Source organism: Leguminivora glycinivorella, unplaced genomic scaffold (genome assembly GCF_023078275.1).
Source record: "Leguminivora glycinivorella isolate SPB_JAAS2020 unplaced genomic scaffold, LegGlyc_1.1 Scaffold6, whole genome shotgun sequence".
Taxonomy (NCBI): domain Eukaryota; kingdom Metazoa; phylum Arthropoda; class Insecta; order Lepidoptera; family Tortricidae; genus Leguminivora; species Leguminivora glycinivorella.
In genome coordinates, this window is record NW_025952831.1 from 1,334,250 (window position 1) to 1,353,773 (window position 19,524).

The window sequence follows — 19,524 nt, forward strand, 5'->3', positions numbered from 1 at the left end:
CCTTTTGGCGTAGAAACTCTAGGTTATGGGGTCCTAGCGCGAACAAGTTGTTAACAGAAATCGCGAAGCGTCTGGTTGAGGTAACTGGTGACCGAAGAGCTGGCGACTTCCTCGCACAACGTATCAGCATTGCGATACAGCGAGAAAATGTCGCTAGTATCCTTGGTACAATGCCTCAAGGGCCTATTTTAGACATTAGCTAGCTTTTAAGTTTAGTCTTAGCTTCCTAGAATAGAGATAAGTACATTTAGTACAACGACAAAGTACTTATAAAAAATCTACCAACCATAATACTGCTCCCTTTTTTTATTCATCTTACTTCTTCAACATCCGTGCTCCAAAAATGTTTTTATATTAGTAACCGCGTCCTACGCAACATTTTTGGGTCTGTCCAAACAATAAGAATGAGTAATTTCATATGTTGCGAATATGTATTGTTACATTCCTTTTGGCATGTTTGTAACATCCGGGTTACAATGAAGGTTTTTTGCGGTTAATCCATAGATTGGAAATGTATTGTTAGAACAATAGTACATTACATCAGAGGCCGGGAAAATGAGAATTTCCGGCCAAGTGGGTATATACGGCCGAGCGAGCGTGCGAGCGAGGCTGGATAGGGATACGAGGCCGGGAATCCGTTTTCACGCCGAGGCATGTATAGTGCTTTTCTCAAACATACAATGAAATAAAAAAAAATGCTCTAAAGGACAATATTTTATTTATTAAGTGACAAAATACAAATACACTCAAACGTCAAGTGTGACAAGTATCCAGGTCACACAAAAATTTAAAAAAAAGTGACATGACAGTACAAGTTACTTTGCAGGCCTAGGCCTAAAAAATAATGTGAAATCCCTTTACAGTCCTCTCGAGTTGTTGCGCCCAAAAAGCGACACTTCCCAGCCCATTTTAAGGAACGTAAAGACAATATTTCATTGCATGTTTGAGAAAAGGTTTTTTAGCTAATTAGTGCTCCGGTAAACTAGTTTTTGCCCGCGGCTTCGCTCGGGTTAAATTCGAAAATGGCAGGATGCTCTATACAAAGTTCGAACCCTCATTTAAGGGAAACGGGGGGTCAGAAAGAGACAAAAAGTAGCCTATGTCACTCTTTATCCCTCCAACTACAGCCAAAACCACTCTATTAAACTTAGAAAGAGCCCAGCGAGCGGTGCTAAAAGTAGCTACTTCCCGACCTTTTTTATACCCTACAGATCTTCTTTATCAATCATGTCAAGTACTAACTGTTCGTCAATTGTTTATTTTAAGCGCAACATTAAAGCAGCATGGCCGAATATCCTTCAACACAGATTATAATAACAAAAGGCGGAAAGATATCGTTTGTATTCAAACCGTACATAGAAAACACGTTTTCTCATCTAGATTTTTCGTCTTTCTGGGGCCATTTCTATACAACAGGTTAAATGCAAAATTAGACTTATATCTACTTAGCTATGTTTGTTGTAAAAGTGCTCTACGACGAGGCCTGCAAAATATGACGTACGATGATACAGAAAAGTTACTTATGGTCGTAAAATAATTACCTATTGAATATACAATGAATATATATGTAATGTAATAGATCGGAACCAACGAAAATAAGTCTTGTGTTTATTTTCTTATAAGTTTTATTTTAGTGAATAATTAAAAATAAATCACTAATTTAGTCCTTCCTCTGCCTGAAACACAGGAACTATCCTAGCTCAGGCATTTGTATAAAACATCTCTTATATGTATAACAATTCTTAGCCTTTAAGAACAATCACTGTACAATTATGTTTTTATTAATAAATTATTTGTATTATTTGTATAACTACCTCCGCATAAAAAATCACGTCAATTCGTTTCTCCGTTTTGCCGTGAAAGACGGACAAATAAACAGTCACACTGTCCCATTTATAATATTTAGTACCTATGGCTAGTCGAACTTCAGATCTGGACACCGCTGTTAATTTTTAGTTTGTTGTTGAGCGTAGTATTTGATTCCCAAAACACCTGAGAGACAGTGGCGCCAGTCATCTACTTTGGCGTCATTTAAGTGACTCTCACCACAACTTTTCAATATTTTCATCGGAAAATAACCATTATTTTAGCTGGATAACCACGAATCATCAGGAATATTTGGTTTATCTATTTTGTATATATATATATATATATACAGGGTGCCCGGTAATTAATGGACAACCTTTTATCCACCAAGAGGGCACCTTATACTGGTCCAGAAAACCGACATTAAGGTTCAGTAAAAGTCGCCTGGTTTTCGAGATTTTCACACTTTTTAAAATTTTAGGTAGTGTTAAAATTTTAAGAAGTGTGAAAAACTTGAAAACCAGGCGACAGGCCTTTTAACCGGGTGCGCCAAAGTTCATATAAAATTGTTATATAGATTATTGGTAGTCCGAAAATGTTTCTCATACAATTTTACATTATAATGATCATTATTTATAACAATTTTATGTTAATAACTATCGTAACTTCGAATGACTTATGTTCATAATGTCATTCATCATAAATACGTTTTATACTAATGTTTATGTTTATATACTTATTGATCATAACGATCGCGAGTAATATAATTTATCGTTATATTATTGTTACCAGGCCCCGTAGCCGAATGGCATTTCTCCGACGCCAAACGAAAACGAAACGTAGTCCGGCTCTGTCGCGCCAATACGCAAGAGCGATAGGGATAAATATCTAATAGCGCTTCGTTTCGTGAGCGTTTGTGCCATTCGGCTACGCACTCTGAACAGACATCACATGTGACAGTCCAGTTAGGTGCGACGACGAGCGTAGCGAGGAGGAGCGTGTTAGGTTGACCGTGAGCGAACCAGAAACGAATTTTTAATGTAGGTAAATTGTATGTGTCACTGTAAAAGCTTCAAGCGCGCTTCTATAAATGGCACAAGTTTTTCATAGAACTTCCCCAAAACTTTTTAAATAATTTTATGATGAATGATTTTCTTAAACACAAAATTATGAATGTTATTAAATATTTGTATAGAAGACGAAGAAGAAATTTTCGACTAAATGATTATTATGAACAGTGATAGTAGTACTATTGATAATAATGAAACAAAATTATGATAAGTAAAATTATGAGAAATGATCATTTGGAGCACAAATCGGTATAAACAATAATTTTATAACAAATAATTTTATATGAGCCAATATGGACCCCTTTTAACCACCAAGAGGGCACCTTATACTGGTCCAAAAAATCGACATTAAGGTTTAGTAAAAGTCGCCCGGTTTTCGAGATTTTCACAATTTTTAAAATTTTAATACTACCTAAAATTTAAAAAAGTGTGAAAATCTCGAAAACCAGGCGACTTTTACTAAACCTAAAAGTCGATTTTCTGGACCAGTATAAGGTGCCCTCTTGGTGGTTAAAAGGTTGTCCATTAATTACCGGGCACCCGGTATATATCGTTGTCTGAATACCCGCAACACAAGCCTTCTTGAGCTTACCGTGGAACTCGGTTAATCTGTGTAAGAACGTACTTTAATATTTATTATTATTTATTCATTTATTATTATTATTTACCTCTTAGACGCTTCAGGCTTTCAGTCATACGAGGAGCTCGGCTTTCAGCCGTCGCCTTTAGACTAGATACCCTTATATTGTTTTTTGTTTAAGTAATGACTTTGGTCTTTATAGTTAATAGGTCCGTGTCACGTTTCACGTGCCTACCATTGTGCACTGTGACTGTGTGTTTAAAATTATACCAATACTAGCTTTTGCCCGCGGCTTCGCTCGCATTAAAAAGAGACAAAAAGTAGCCTATGTCACTCTCCATCCCTTCAAATATCTCCATCTAAAAAATCACGTCAATTCGTCGCTCCGTTTTGCCGTGAAAGACGGACAAAAAAAATAGACTCACACACTTTTCCATTTATAATATTAGTATGGATAAATCATTCTTTTGCTTAAAATAGATTTGACACGTCATAATGTTTAATTTAGCAATACACTGCGATTTACTATTGTAAATTTGACATCAGGGTACCAAGTTAACGTCAAAATCGCTAACGATTCCATACTTGCTTACGGTGTGGATCTATGTGGGGACGCCGCTGACCGTGAAAGGGTCTTTCGGTTACAGAAGCGTGCAATCCGTGTAGTAGCCGGGGTCAAATGGGATCATCCGGCCAAGGAGCTGTTCATAGATTACAAAATCCTAACCCTACCTTCCCTCTATATTCTGGAGGTAGCCAAACAGGTAAGATGTAACTTGGAACAGTTCCAGGCGGACGCTGTTGAACCCAAGTATCCCCTCAGACGCGGTCAGGAGCTCCGTGCGCCTCGAACCCGATTGGCTAAGGCTAAAAAGTGCCTCAACTATATCGGTCCTAAAATATATAATAAAGTGCCTGAGGACATCAAGACCGCTAAAAGTAACAGCTTGTTCGTGTCAAAATTAAAATCCCTCTTAATCTCCGAAGCGTACTATGCTTTGCACGATTACTTAGGCAAGTAAAAAAGTAAATAATAGCTGAACCTACTAACCTATTACAACGGATAGACGGAACATTCATACTCGGAATTTAACTAAAAAAAAACATGCATGTAAAATACCTACAGTTTGTAATATAAATAGCAAATTATAAAACTATGGTTAATACTATTTAATACTGTATTAAGTACCTACTATTATTATTTTTACCCATACGTACTATAATAGAAATGCAAATTGTAATATGATGATGTGACGTGTAAATTATTATTTATGAATAAATGAAAGAAAAGAAAGAAAGCCGTAGCTAGCTCCCCCTATTGGTCTTCTGTAGTGGCGCGACAGAGCCAGACTCCGTTTCGATGCGGAGTTGAGTCACATTTTTGCCACCTCGACACTAATCATTCAACACACACTTTATGTTGACATGGCTGTGCCAACAGTACGATTATTTCCAATTCACGGTTATTGACATTCACACAACATATTACGTTAGATAAACTTTATTAATACTGGGCTATTTTGGTTCGCCGAACTGTTAATCTCAGGGGCCCATGTCTATTCAATATGACGTTCACATCACCCATTGGAAATGGGACTTTTCTTCCCTGTTCTGATGGATCAAAGTAGCGCTTTTCAGTTTAAGAACTTTGTTGCCAGTGTAAAATATAAATGTACAGGTGTTTCGACAGGGGGACCATTTCAACAGATCGATTTTTTTCCATGTTTTACACTATTAACTTAAGTTACATAATATATAACTGTATCCACTGATCACGCGAGTCATATCTCATATATGACCAGTAGAAACTCTATTTAATATTGCAAAAATTAAGAAACATGTAAAAAATCAATAGGTTGACATTGACCTCCAGTTTAAATTGCCCCCCTGTACCTTTTGCAGATAATTTATTCGATTACAATTTTTGGTCTATTAAAGGCGCTCATTATATTCAAATCGATTGTGTGCGTATTACTATTATAATTTTCTCAAAGGTCATGTGAAAAGCAGTATTTCACCACAAACTACATATATAAACTAACTAATTTTTAAACTTATTGCATTACATGTGTCTAACAAAATTTCAATGAAATGGGTTGTGAATCTAATATTTAAAAAAATCACTATTTAAAAGGAGATGGTTGAAAAGGGTATAAAATATTAAAAAAAAAGAAAAAAAAAAGATTTTCACTACCGAGGATCGAACCCACGACGTCAGGGCCGCGTCCATCGTCTTACGCTACTATAACTGAGCTATTTAAGCGATAGAAAGGGTGGCGAAATATTAACTAACTTTCAATCTAGTACATGCATGGCGTTACGAGTCCTAAAATTCATTATATTCTTTTAAAGATTTATGTCTCAAAAGTGACACTTAACGCCATCTAACAGTGATCTCAAGGCAACAAGAAATTTGTAGTAACGCCATCTACATTTGTCGTGCTTTTAGGCGGTCGCATTTTTTTGTATGGGGTGGACATATCTACTATATCCATAATCTCTGATTTCACGCAAAATATTTTCGCCTTGGAGGTTAACACTTGAATACCTCACTACGCTCAGAATCAATTATAGAATCTTTTTCGTCCTTAAAAATTCAATCCACGCCCTCGCTGTAAATCTATAATTTTGCTCCCTTGTGACATAATCTATCATTTAAGGCGTATTCGCAGAACGAGTCATTTCGGTACAATAATGGATGTGTCAGAACGTTCGAGTTTTGTATTATTGTTGTTTTGTTGTATTTTTTTTTTGAGGTAGGAGGTTGGAAACATTATTGCATGCAAATTATTGTAATTACATATTACAGAATACGAGTAGATACTTTTTTCAGCGATACTTTGTTAATGTAATTGTATTTAAGTTAGTAAGTAATGAAGAATGTAGGTAATACTAGGACAAGGAAACTGCTATTTAATAAATATGATTGAATGACATAATAATTATAAGTATCAATAGTATTATTATACGCATGCACTACAATAAGCAGGCTATGCCTACACCAATTTTCACATGCCTAATAACGGCCGAATGTATTAAGGCTCTGTATCTTCATTTGTAACATCTTATGTACCTACCATATATTCTTGTGAATAAATGAAATCTAAATCTAATCTAAAAATACGCAAAATCACCAAGGAAGATATAATAACAGGACAGACAAAGCCCATACAAAAAACCGTACCCCTGAAATGTATATGAATATGAATATGCATTATTTGAACTCTAGTCTAGGTATTGGTAATAACCATATACTCTGTGCCTATCTTAAGACATACAAAAGAACGTCAACACAAAAAAGGTCCTTAATTTTGTCATAATTTGGACATTTTCGGGCAGTTACATAATTTTATTTGTCGGTTAATTAACCAAATACAAATGCCAAGCGGATCTGTCACTGAGCGACCTGTTTTTAATTAACCCCCGACGCAAAAATTACGGGTGTTATAAGTTTGACGTGTCTGTCTGTCTGTCTGTCTGTTTGTCTATCTGTCTGTCTGTTTGTCTGTCTGTCTGTCTGTGTGTGTCTGTCTGTGGCATCGTAGCTCCCGAACGGATGAACCGATTTGGATTTAGTTTTTTTTTTGTCTGAAAGCTGAGTAAGTCGGGAGTGTTCTTAGCCATGTTTCATGAAAATTTGGTCTATTATTCGTGTAATGTTACTTTGAACTGGCATAAAGAGTCTTTTGAGGGCACATTTGTGATTGTGTTTAGTAAAACGTCCTACTTTTCAGTTACCATTAAGGCGAGATTTACTTGTATCTTTATATGAATAAACTGACAAAGTGGCTTTACAGCTATCGACAAAGTGGGACGTTTCCCTGTGCACATTCACATTTTGTTTCAATTGGCTTAAAAACCTAAAGATACAGAATATAGGTCAGACGTAGGTAAATGGAAGAGGAGTGCCGTCTCTATAGTTTTGGAATAGGAATAGCCAATATGACATAAAAGCTCCCCGCTATGAGGTTATACTGATAACGTAAGTGATAAGGATTTCATTATGATTGTGACTGACTATAATGGCTAAGCCTTTTTTTGGACGCACAAATCTACAAGATTTTTCTAAAATGACTATTGATTTCCCAAGGCAATAATATTAGTAATAATAATCATGGGAGCGTGGGGTTCGCTGTGACAACTAATCCCAAGATTTGGCGTAGGCACTAATTTTACGACAGCGACTGCCATCTGACCTTCCAACCCAAAGGTTTCCTCAATCAAAACCAATTTAAAAAAATCAAAACCTACACGAGCTCATACTGTGTGCTAGGAACGCGCCTCTTTCATATCCTAGCTAGCTTTATTTGACGTTCATATACGCATTGTAATATGCCTACTTGAAAAATAAATATTTCATTTTCATTTTTTTTAAATATTTGATCGCTAGTGTCCGAGGTGTGCCTTGATTGTACAAATAAACAATGTGCGCGAATTACGTACACCCTGGAGCCTGCTTCTTAAAATAGAAGTACCTACTAACTTGCATGAACATCAAAATTCAATGTCATTCGAGCTTTGTCACTACCTCGCTAAGTTTGTACGTAAATATCGCATCCGTCTCTTCATTACCATAACACTGTTTCCACGATATTCATTGATCTACGAATAGTGTTTATGTTGTAAACAAGCCGTTTCCGCTAGTTCAGGGGAACCAAGTGAACCAACTCATCGCTTTTAAGCAGCGTATCCACTTGAGGCGGCTTTGAGCAGCCTCGATTTGAAGCATACAGCCTCAATCTGAGGTTGCTCGCTCTGAGGCAAAGGCTCGAGACACGTATGGAGCAACGTGTGCAGTTAAGAGCCAAGTAGCAGCTGCTTTAATAGAAATTACCATAATTAAAGAGAATTAAAGAGAATAGGAAGCAACCGATTCAGATTCTTTATTGGTAAAAATACATTATTTTTACACATCATACAATTACAATAAATAAGTCAACAAAAAGCTTAATCGCATAAAACTTACGTAGCGTAAAAGTGACTAATGACAATCAAGTGCGGGTAGTTCGAAAAACTCGTACAGCTAGAAGATGTTGATACAACTCCCAGCTAGTCTATCCGTGAGCACGGACGTAATGTCATATCCGAAACGTCGGGTTAAATATAAACGTAAACTTTACGCAATTAAGTCCCGTTTTAATTTAATAATATGAGTGAAGATCCTGTTAGTTTAAATCAATATAATAAAAAGCTTAAGGTACAGCGGGGCCAATCTCGACTGGGGGGCAAATGTAACTGGTCTATTTTTTCCATGTTTTACCATGTTTGCATTATTAAATAAATTGTTCACCGGTTATTTATGGTAGGCGTGTTCAGTGGATACATGTAGAACTCAACATCATAGTGTAATAATGAAAAAAATGGATCAGTTACAATTGCCCCCCAGTTGAGATTTGCCCCGCTGTATCTTATCGTAATATTTTTATTTAACGGATCCCAGAGAACACTCGTTTAATTTTATCAGTCCATTGCGATCCGAGTTGACACGACCGTCTCCATCAAAATACAGGCGTGAGCTTGGAAAAAAAGAGACATTACTACGATACAAAATTTAAATTTTGAAAAGCCCACGAAATAGTGGACCGAATTTCAGACTAATTCACCTTTCAAACAAAAAATAATTCTAAATCGGTTCATCCGTTCGAAAGCTACGGATATGCTACAGACAGACAGACACGTCAAACTTACAACACCTCGTCGTTTTTGCCTCGTGTCGTGGCGTGCTCAGGTAGAGGCAGCGTATCCAGTTGCGGAGCCTTGAAGTGAGGCAATTAACCGCTTGACGCGAGGCTGCCTCAAGTGGGTACGCGTCTTGAGCTCCGTTTGCGTATCACTACTTTACATTGCAAGTGCGTAATACTATTTCAACAAAAGGGTGGTGAGTAAACTTCCTTGATTGTACGGTTATTTGATTCTCAAGATTTCTCGCATTGACTTCACATGAATAAGTAACAGCTGCCGGCTTAGACGATGACAATCGACGCTACGGGGCGATTAAAACGCAGTCTGGCTCTGTCGCGCCGCTTCGGAAGAGCGATAGGGAGAGATGGCTACGGTACGCTCACGAAGCGTAAGCGATTATGACGTTGGCTAAGCGCTGATAGGTACAAGCTTTCGCTTCATTTTAATCTGTTGACTAGTTCCTAAAATAATACACGCAACATGTTAAGGCTACGTTACATGCTCCATACATAATATAACGGTCGGGTTTACAAACACTAAGTTCTCGCGCTTTGTACAGTCAACCAATTGGAACTGACGTTATAAATCAGATTGTAAGAAATCTCTTACTGCTTGGTTGTAGAGTGGCCTAGGGTTCCAATTGGTTGACTGTACACATAGGTATTTGTAAACGTTGAAACAAGGTAAAATAATGTTAATTAATCGCGTTCGACCTGTGTGTGTTCGACTTTAAATATCTGTACGAGTATAATCCAACATACTCCTGTCCAACATAGCACATAACTACATAAACTCACGCCTGTATTCCCAACAGGGGTAGATAGAGCACATGAAACTGCTTAAGTTTTAGTGGCACTCTTAACAATCTATTTTATTTAAATCACCAAACCAGCTAAAAGAGATTCGCGCGAATTGGTTAAAAATGGTGACCTAAATACTGAGTACATACAAAATATACATACAGGTATGAATAAAAATATGAAAGAGTTTAAAATAAACAAATCTCTTCTTTCTTGCGTTATCCCGGCATAACGTCTCATAGGAGCCTGGGGTCCGCTTTGACAACTAATCCCAAGATTTGGCGTAGGCACTAGTTTAACGAAAGCGACTGTCATCTGCCCTTTCAACCCGAAAGGTAACTAGGCCTTATTGGAATTAGTCCGGTTTCCTCACGATTTTTTCCTTCACCGAAAAGCGACAGGCAAATATCAAATGACATTTCGCACATAAGTTCCGAAAACTGATCGCTACGAGCCGTGGTTAACAAACATTTATGAAGCTAAATTGAAACTAAGATCTTTGCCTATGCTCATTCAATTACACTAGAATCAGTTTATTCTCTTAACCAACTTCGATCCTTATGTAAAATAACTTAGTCATAAGATTATAAAGAACCAGCAAAAGTCATTGAAAACTTCGAACTGACAACTTTGTTCAGAGCTAAATTTAAAACTTCGATGCGCTTCACTCGCTTCTTCACAACGATGTTATAACTTGCGAATCAATTTCAACCTACTTCGAATAGTCGATAGCAGTACTAAATTTAATAAAAATACTTGATAATTTAATACGTGATGGGTACCTTGCCACGCGGGCAAGATTTATTATTTTAAGTTTTATTTTTACGTAGTTTTAGTTTATTATTTTAAGTTTTATTTTGTAAGTAGGTTATGTTCAGTGTCTTTTGTATAGGTATATTTTTACTTTGATTGTTTCTTGATAACTATAACCACAAAATTAAAATTTTGAAAAAACCCCCGACCGCGACATAGTGGACCGATTTTCATAAAACATGGCTAAAAACACTCCTAACTAACTCAGCTTTCAAACAAAAGAAACTGGATCGAAATCGGTTCATCCGTTCGGGAGCTACGATGCCACAGACAGACACACACACAGACAGACAGACAAACAGACAGACAGACACACACACAGACAGACACGTCAAACTTATAACACCCCGTCGTTTTTGCGTCGGGGGTTAAAAATAGATTGAAGCAAAGAGGATCGAATAATAGAGAGTTACTGTCGAAGTAAAATGTGTAATTACAGTGCATAGACTGCCATCTCTCGACACAAGCTTATATTTTTGAACCTCAGTTTTGACAATTTGGCCCATATTCTTAGCTTGATATGTGTTAAAATGTCAAATATTAATATTAGCGCCGTCTAGCCGAGCGTTCCCCAAAGGTGTAACGCCATCTAGGCCACCGTTAGTGCGTTTTCACATTATCCGATCCGATATCGGATGTCGGGCCGATATCCCAAACATTACAGGCGCCATCTTGGATTTTTTCTATTGAAATCCTTCCGACATCCGATATCGGATCGGATAATGTGAAAACGGTCTTACGTACCTTTTTAACCCCCGACGCAAAAACGAAGGGGTGTTATAAGTTTGACGTGTCTGTCTGTCTGTCTGTCTGTCTGTCTGTCTGTCTGTCTGTCCGTCCGTCTGTCTGTCTGTCTGTCTGTCTGTCTGTCTGTCTGTCTGTCTGTCTGTTTGTCTGTGCGTGTGTCTGTCTGTGGCATCATAGCTCCCGAACGGATGAACCGATTTCGATTTAGTTTTTTTTGTTTGAAAGCTGAGTTAGTCGGGAGTGTTCTTAGCTATGTTTCATGAAAATCGGTCCGCTATGTCGCAGTCGGGGGTTTTTTCAAAATTTTAATTTTGTGAATTAATTTTTATTAAGCAGAAACGTCTGCTAACGATTCTAAACATTTTTATATTAAAGGAAAAAATGGAAAAATTTACGCTTCCGGCGGGACTTGAACCCGCACCATTTTTGCAATCCGTGCAATGCTCTTACCAATTGAGCTACGGAAGCCACGCCGGACTTCGCAAATCTTTCCATGCCTTTCCTTTTGTACACACGTCTTGGGGTGACGTCTAGCGCCATCTACCGACAGACTATTACATCTTGTCATCTTGTCATGGTGCGGGTTCAAGTCCCGCCGGAAGCGTAAATTTTTCCATTTTTTCCTTTAATATAAAAATGTTTTAATTTTGTGGTTAGGTTAGGTTATTCTGTATGGTCCTGAGATACGTTTTTTTCTTAGACTTTATTTATCTATACGGAGAGTAAGCCAATCACATGTTCATACTAACGAGCGATTTTAGGTCGGCGAATGTTCCGCGTCGATAAGTTTGGGGAGACTCTTACGCCGTCGCGTCTCATTCTTCCATATCGATAAGGTTTGATTTCGTATGCGTCGCATCGCCGTCGCGCGATCATCGCGCGACCGTCGCCCACGGAAGCCACGGCGTTACACATGGCAGTCATATTCCCAATTTTAAATTTATTCGGACGTTTTGTATTCATGAGTTCAATATTTTGAAGCCGTAAAGTGTGTTTAGCATAGAAACTTATTTTCAATTCATCGCGTTTTGCATATAGTTTCGTGAGCGTTTCGTGAGCGTTTGTGCATTGGGCTACGCACGCTGTTGTATTCCAATTCCAATGCTGGGCATTAAAAAGAAAAAAAAAAACATTTATTTCAGACCACAAAATCCATACAAGGTTAATACTTACACCTAGATGCTAGCACTATGTTAGTTGCCTTAGTACCTAATTACAACCTAATATATTACCTCGGACAATGCCGATCAAATATATGAAACAAACGCGTTCCTACGCACACCAGTCATATTAGAGCCCATAAAAGGCGTAATCCATAGTTGCTGAGATCGCCGTCACCGAAATCGGTGAGGAGTACTATATTTATAATATAAGTTTATGTAGGTGACGTACCAAGCTTGTGTGAGTGAGATTAGACAACCCCGCCATTGACATTGCATTATTTATTTTGTTAGGTCGTCTACGAGTATGTGACGAGATTTCCATACATTATTTTTTATATAGGAGTTTCCTATCTAAACGCCCTGGACGCGTCTTTGACAGTCAGTGACTGTGAGGTTACCGAGAGAAGGTGGGCGGTACTTTCATTTAGTGGGAGACAGAAAGTGGCCATACTGTACGATAGTACCACAGTATAATGACGACTCAGTAGTTAATTCGACGACCGGTCTGGCTCAGTCGGTAGTGACCCTGCCTGCTAAGCCACGGTCCTGGGTTCGAATCCCGGTAAAGGGCATTTATTTGTGTGATGAGCACAGATATTTGTTCCTGGGTCATGGATGTTTTCTATGTATATTAAGTATGTATTTATCTATTTAAGTATGTTTATCGTCGCTTAGCACCCATAGTACAAGCTTTGCTTAGTTTGGGGCTAAGTTGATCTGTGTAAGGTGTCCCCAATATTTATTTATTTATTTATTTATTTAATATCCGGCAGCGGCGACGCAATCGGTATTTGGCTCTCTCGCACGCGTGAGTATGTACTGAGTGTACTGACGCGACCGTGATCCTCCGGTTTCGCATGTACTCGCTGCACTTCGCTGCGTGCGAGCGCTACTCAAGGACAAACCGCGCGGCGCAAAATTTGTTAGAAGAATTATTACTGGTTTTATACTGTGATAGTACTTTATTGTACTGTGGCAAAGGTCTCCCTCTCTTTCTTCCACGCTATAGTCTATCAAAGGTATATATTGCAACTGGATTATTTGATAATTCTTTTTCTATTTCAGATACACTGGCGTTCTCGATCAGCTGAACAACAACGACATCGTTTCGTCACTGGCGCTGGTGTCGCATATTATGTGCTACGTAAACTCCGCTATCAACCCCGTCATTTACAATTTTATGAGCGGTAAGTCACCTTAAGTAAAACTATTTTCACCACACCAACTGGTAAAGGCTTACTTTGCTATTCGAAAAGAGCAAAATTGCGTTTTATCCACAAGAGTGCAAAGTAATTTTATACAAAAACTTGGTGTCTAGTAGGATTTGTGTGCAGTTATTTTTTCATTCGCTACTACTGACTGTACTTTACGCGTAGGTGCGTAGCCTGGGTCGCTAGTTTACAATACAAGCCAAATTTACCTTTGACTGTAATGGAAATCGGTTTCGACGAACGAAGGGACCTTACACATGAGTAGATCAAAGGGAATTAGTATTTCGACGAAAATAAAACACAATTTCGGTGAACACGGATCGTTGACATCAGCCTTTGAACCATTTACCGAAATTTCAAAAGGCCATGGTGTTCAATTGACTGAATCTTATAATGTCAATTAGCATATTCTCAAAATACCTTACCCTCATATTTTAGGCACTAGTTTTACGAAAGCGACTGTCATCAGACCTTCCAACCCGAAGTGTAAATTTTGTAGTAAGGTACAGCGGGGCAAATCTCGACTGGGGGACATTTGTAACTGGTCCATTTTTTCCATGTTTTAAAATGTTTGCATTATTAAATAGAGTGTCCACCGGTTATGTATGGTAGGCGTGTTCAGTGGATACATGTAGAACTCAACATCATAGTGTAATAATGGAAACATTGGATTAGTTACAAAATGTACCCCAGTCGAGATTTGTCCCGCTGTACCTTACTACAAAATTTACACTTCGGGTTGGAAGGTCTGATGGCAGTCGCTTTCGTAAAACTAGTGCCTACGCCAAATCTTGGGATTAGTTGTTAAAGCGGACCCTAGGCTCCCGTGAATGCCGTGATAACGCAAGGAGGATAATGATGAAGTAAGTGCTGATCATATTGCAAGACCAAATCTTTTCAATATTTTATTACTAAATATAATATTTTATTACTTATAAGAAAAATCCTGTTGTTATTTTATGATTATATCTAAATGTCAGACTGGACAGACGGGTGGAAATTGAAGTGACAATTTTTTTCAAATTTTACATGATCACAAATTGACAGACCTTCGAAAAAAAACCGGCCAAGAGCGTGTCGGGCCACGCTCAGTGTAGGGTTCCGTAGTTTTCCGTATTTTTCTCAAAAACTACTGAACTTATCAAGTTCAAAACAATTTTCCTAGAAAGTCTTTATAAAGTTCTACTTTTGTAATTTTTTCATATTTTTTAAACATACGGTTCAAAAGTTAGAGGGGGGGGACGCACTTTTTTTTCCTTTAGGAGCGATTATTTCCGAAAATACTAATATTATTAAAAAACCATCTTAGTAAACCCTTATTCATTTTTAAATACCTATCTAACAATATATCACACGTTGGGGTTGGAATGAAAAAAAATATCACCCCCCACTTTACATGCAGGGGGGTACCCTAATAAAACATTTTTTTTCAGTTTTTATTTTTGCACTTTGTCGGCGTGATTGAAATACATATTGGTACCAAATTTCAGCTTTCTAGTGCTAACGGTTACTGAGATTATCCGCGGACGGACGGACAGACAGACATGGCGAAACTATAAGGGTTCCTAGTTGACTACGGAACCCTAAAAATGGTTGATGTTTATAAGATAAGATTTTATTCAAGTATAATAGAGGAGCGAATGCTGTAGATCCTGTCACTGCAACGAAAAAATAAATTAGAAAATGTTCGATTTCAATCAAGATCAATTTTGACGATAGAAATGTTGTTATTTTATTATATTTTTCATGATTTCGTTTACAATTGTAGGCATATTATAACTGTTAGAGCCAAAGCGACATAAAGTGGAAGACAGACCTTTTTTTTGTCATATTTTATTTGTTGAAATACATTAAAATTTAAAAAATCCTCATAGGTTATGTGAAAAGCGGTATGTGTCAATCAATCAATCAATCAATCAAAAATATTTATTCGTAATAAACTTAAAACTACACAATATGCAAAAAAACAGTATTACTAAAACTACAAACGTACAAGGGATTAATAAGTTTATCGCGAAAAGGTCCCGTCTCAGCATAATGCTGACCCGGAGGTCAGCGCTGATCTTCCGACGAGACCATTTGTGAGACCAATGTCACATGGTAATACATTTTTTTCCACCACACTTGAATCCCTCGCTAAGCTCAGGATTTTAGAATCCCTAACTAAGGGTTTTTTTGGAATCTTGCAAATGAAGATACTCGCCGTAAATAAGTAAGTACTTAAGTAATTTCCTTCTAACACAATGTACCATTGAATAATCGTGAGATAAAACAGGACGTTACTTTTATTTGTTCGATTGGCTGAGAAAGAAACAATAGGATCGCGAAATCTTTTTCCTATATAAACCAGTTAAGTGTGAGTCGGGCTTGCGCACTCACGATTCTGTACTAACCTATTTTTTAACCCCCGACGCAAAAACGACGGGGTGTTATAAGTTTGACGTGTCTGTCTGTCTGTGCGTGTGTGTGTGTGTCTGTCTGTGGCATCGTAGCTCCCGAACGGATGAACCGATTTAGTTTCGTTTTTTTTGTTTGAAAACTGAGTTAGTCGAGAGTGTTCTTAGCTACGTTTCATAAAAATCGGTCCACTATGTTGCTGTCGGGGGTTTTTTCAAAATTTTAATTTTGTGGTTAGGTTAGTTAATAAAAAAAAAGAGTTTTTTTTACATTTTTGCCAGTACGTGTAAAATATAATTATGTATACTTAACTCCAATTTTTCTGTTTGAAGTCAACGGGAAATCCTATTTATTTTGATACATTTGAGTGTATACATTTTTTGCGACTTAACTGGTACTATCTTCTCTTCGCGTTGATGGAGAAGTTACTCATAATTAATTATGTTAAAGGGTCAGATATACAGGCAGACAGACGGACGGACGTACGGACGAACGGATGGACAGACGGACATACGGGCATACAGACATACGGATAGACAGACAGGCAGACCAAGTTAGATTAGACTATATTTGTTTCTTGATTAAAATTACATACATACATACATACTATCACGCCTGTATCTCATGAAGGGGTAAGCTGAGCACATGAAACTACTCAAGTTTCAATGCCACTCTTGGCAAAAAGGGGTTGAAAGAAATCGAAAATGTGACATTGCAGTGACAGGTTGCCAGCCTCTCGCCTACGTCACTATTTAACCCATATCCCACAGTCACCTTCTACGACACCCACCGGAAGAAAGGGGGTGGTGAAATTCTTAACCCGTCACCACACGGGGCCAAAATTACATAGTATTTTAACTTAAAAATAGCACTGTGTAATTCACAAAAAGATTAATAAATACCTTATTAGGTTTCCGTTTCTAAGGGTCCTAAGGAACCCTAAAACAGTATTGTGAAGAATACTAATACATTAAGCCCTAGATAAATACAGGCATTGTAACAGAAGAAAAGATGTCTCGCCAGGCCCTGTAGTCGAATGGTATTTCTGCGACGCGAAACGCCACCGAAACGCCGCAGAAATATAGTCTGGCTTTATTTATTAGTATTAGCTAGAATTATAAGTCCACATTCAGGGTCCCAAGCCACAAGATTGCGTCAGGTCACAGAATATATAATAGTACAAGTACAGAAGGCCCACTGCTTTGATGTTCACGAAATGCCGTCTTTTTAAATGCCTACAAAATTCTAACAAAGAAACGAGCCGCACGTGCGCAGCGTCGAATGATAGGGTTGCCTATGGATTAAAACGAATTAATTCTCAGATAAAATGTTATACTATAATATCCAAGTCTTGGGTACTTTCTAGGTACTTATATATTTATATATTTTTGTTTTTATACAGTTGTTATACAGTATTTATATATTTTTGTTTAAGCCTTCTGCATCACAAGCTTTATTGAACTTTTCCGTGGGACTTAATCAATAAGATCAGTGTAAGATTGTCCTATTTTATTCACGATGTCTATTTAACTAAGCATTATTAGCCATTCCACACGTGGACATCGCATACGAACCTTGAAAAAAACTCGCTACGTAAGTAACAATTGAAAGTGCGAACGTGCGTTCCGTGAGAACGCGCGCCACCCCTGATTAGGCCGCGAACTCGCGGCCGCCAGCATGTACTTGTAGCGCGGCGATAGAATCACGGAGTGAGCTGCCCCTGGTCAGGTGTTAATTTAAACAGGTCTTCCGGAGGGCCTGGGAAAGCATGCAGAGGGCAGCGCTGTATAATGTGCTCAATGGTTTGAGCCTCTTCACCATATTCGCAGAGCGCTGAGTCCCGCCAACCCCATTTATGGCGGAAGTAATTACAGCGCCCGTGACAGTCCTCAGTCTGGCTTTGTCGCGCCAATACGTACGCAAGAGCGATATAGATAGATAGCTACGAAAGAGTTATCGTGAGCGTTTTGTACATTCGGCTACGCACACAGATTACCTTTCTAGACCCAGACATAATAAAATGAGAGTAATAAAGTCCTCCAGATGAAACAGGCTAGGCTACATCAAAGTATTTGTCGCATGTAATCGTGCCATTACTTTTTGATGAGTAGAATAAAAATAATTGTTTGTCTGTGTTTTATGTATTAGTAACTAGCTAATACACACGTTGTAACATAAGGAACCCAAACGTTTTAACTAGGTACCTACGCATTTTTGAGGTCATAAGAAGGAAAAATGTTATAAGTATATATGTATACCTAAGTACGACTTTTTTTTAAAGTTTTTATGGATGATTTTTACTGAAAAAGTAAATGTGATCCATAAAAGTGGCTCTTAGAACATACTTTTTAAAATGTATTACTTATTATCAATAAAGGTAGTTAGGTTTTCTCCCATAATTGGATCATTGCAGTCAAAAAAGGCATTAACTCTGAAATTGAAATAAGATAAGCACCTACCAGTGGCGGCTGCTGAAAATTTCTGTTAGGCAACACTGACCAACAAGAAACCTACCTATACAGTCATTAGGTACTTTACTAGTCAGTAATCAATTTTTCCCCTCACTAGCTCGGAAACACGTGTTTTGTCCTTTAATACCAGCGAGTAAAAACGCATTTTATCCACTAGTGGGTAAAGTAATTTGACCTTGAATAAAGTCAAATTAACTGTTTTAAAACTGATAAAAGTAGGTGAATCTAGTAATAAAGATGATTTACCACCTGTGGAACTACTGGAAGCAGTGATAAACACATTTTTTGCGTTGTAGTTTCCTCGCTACAGTGAGAGGAAAAGTTTTGTGTTACACTCGGGTCCAATGTATTTTACTTCTCGTGTGTTAAAAAACTCGCAAGTTCAGGATTCTATTCTCGAACCACTCGCTTCGCTCGTGGTTCAACTATAGAATCCTTTCACTTGGTCGTTTTTCAATTCCATACTCGGCGTTAAAATACAACTTTGCCCCCTTGTATAACAAATTGCTTACTATTAGGCAAGCCGGTGGGAATTTGCACAATTTGCGTTTGTCGCGCGCGAGTCCATACATCAAGCGCGACTTCAAGTATGGACTCGCGAGCGAGAGCGCAAGTAGTGCTAGACCGCCAGGAATACGCTGTTAAGAGGATACGGTAGCGAAAATGCTAAAATGGAAAGAAACCCCCCTTTCAACTTGGGAATTTTAGTTAAATATAAAAAAATTGTCCATTAAGAACAACTCAGTCAAAAGATATTTAAAAAAAAATCTTTAAAATTGAGGTT

General features: G+C 37.9%; 1 protein-coding gene across 1 annotated transcript in view; it reads left to right on the plus strand.

Moving 5' to 3' along the window:
- The window catches only part of LOC125242077 (orexin receptor type 2-like), a 252,498-nt gene that overhangs the window by 184,906 nt on the left and 48,068 nt on the right, over positions 1 to 19,524 (plus strand). Inside the window, exon 7 of the mRNA XM_048150779.1 lies at positions 13,727 to 13,848. Coding sequence (XP_048006736.1) covers positions 13,727 to 13,848 — 122 coding nt within the window. The remainder of the gene's footprint in view (positions 1 to 13,726; positions 13,849 to 19,524) is intronic.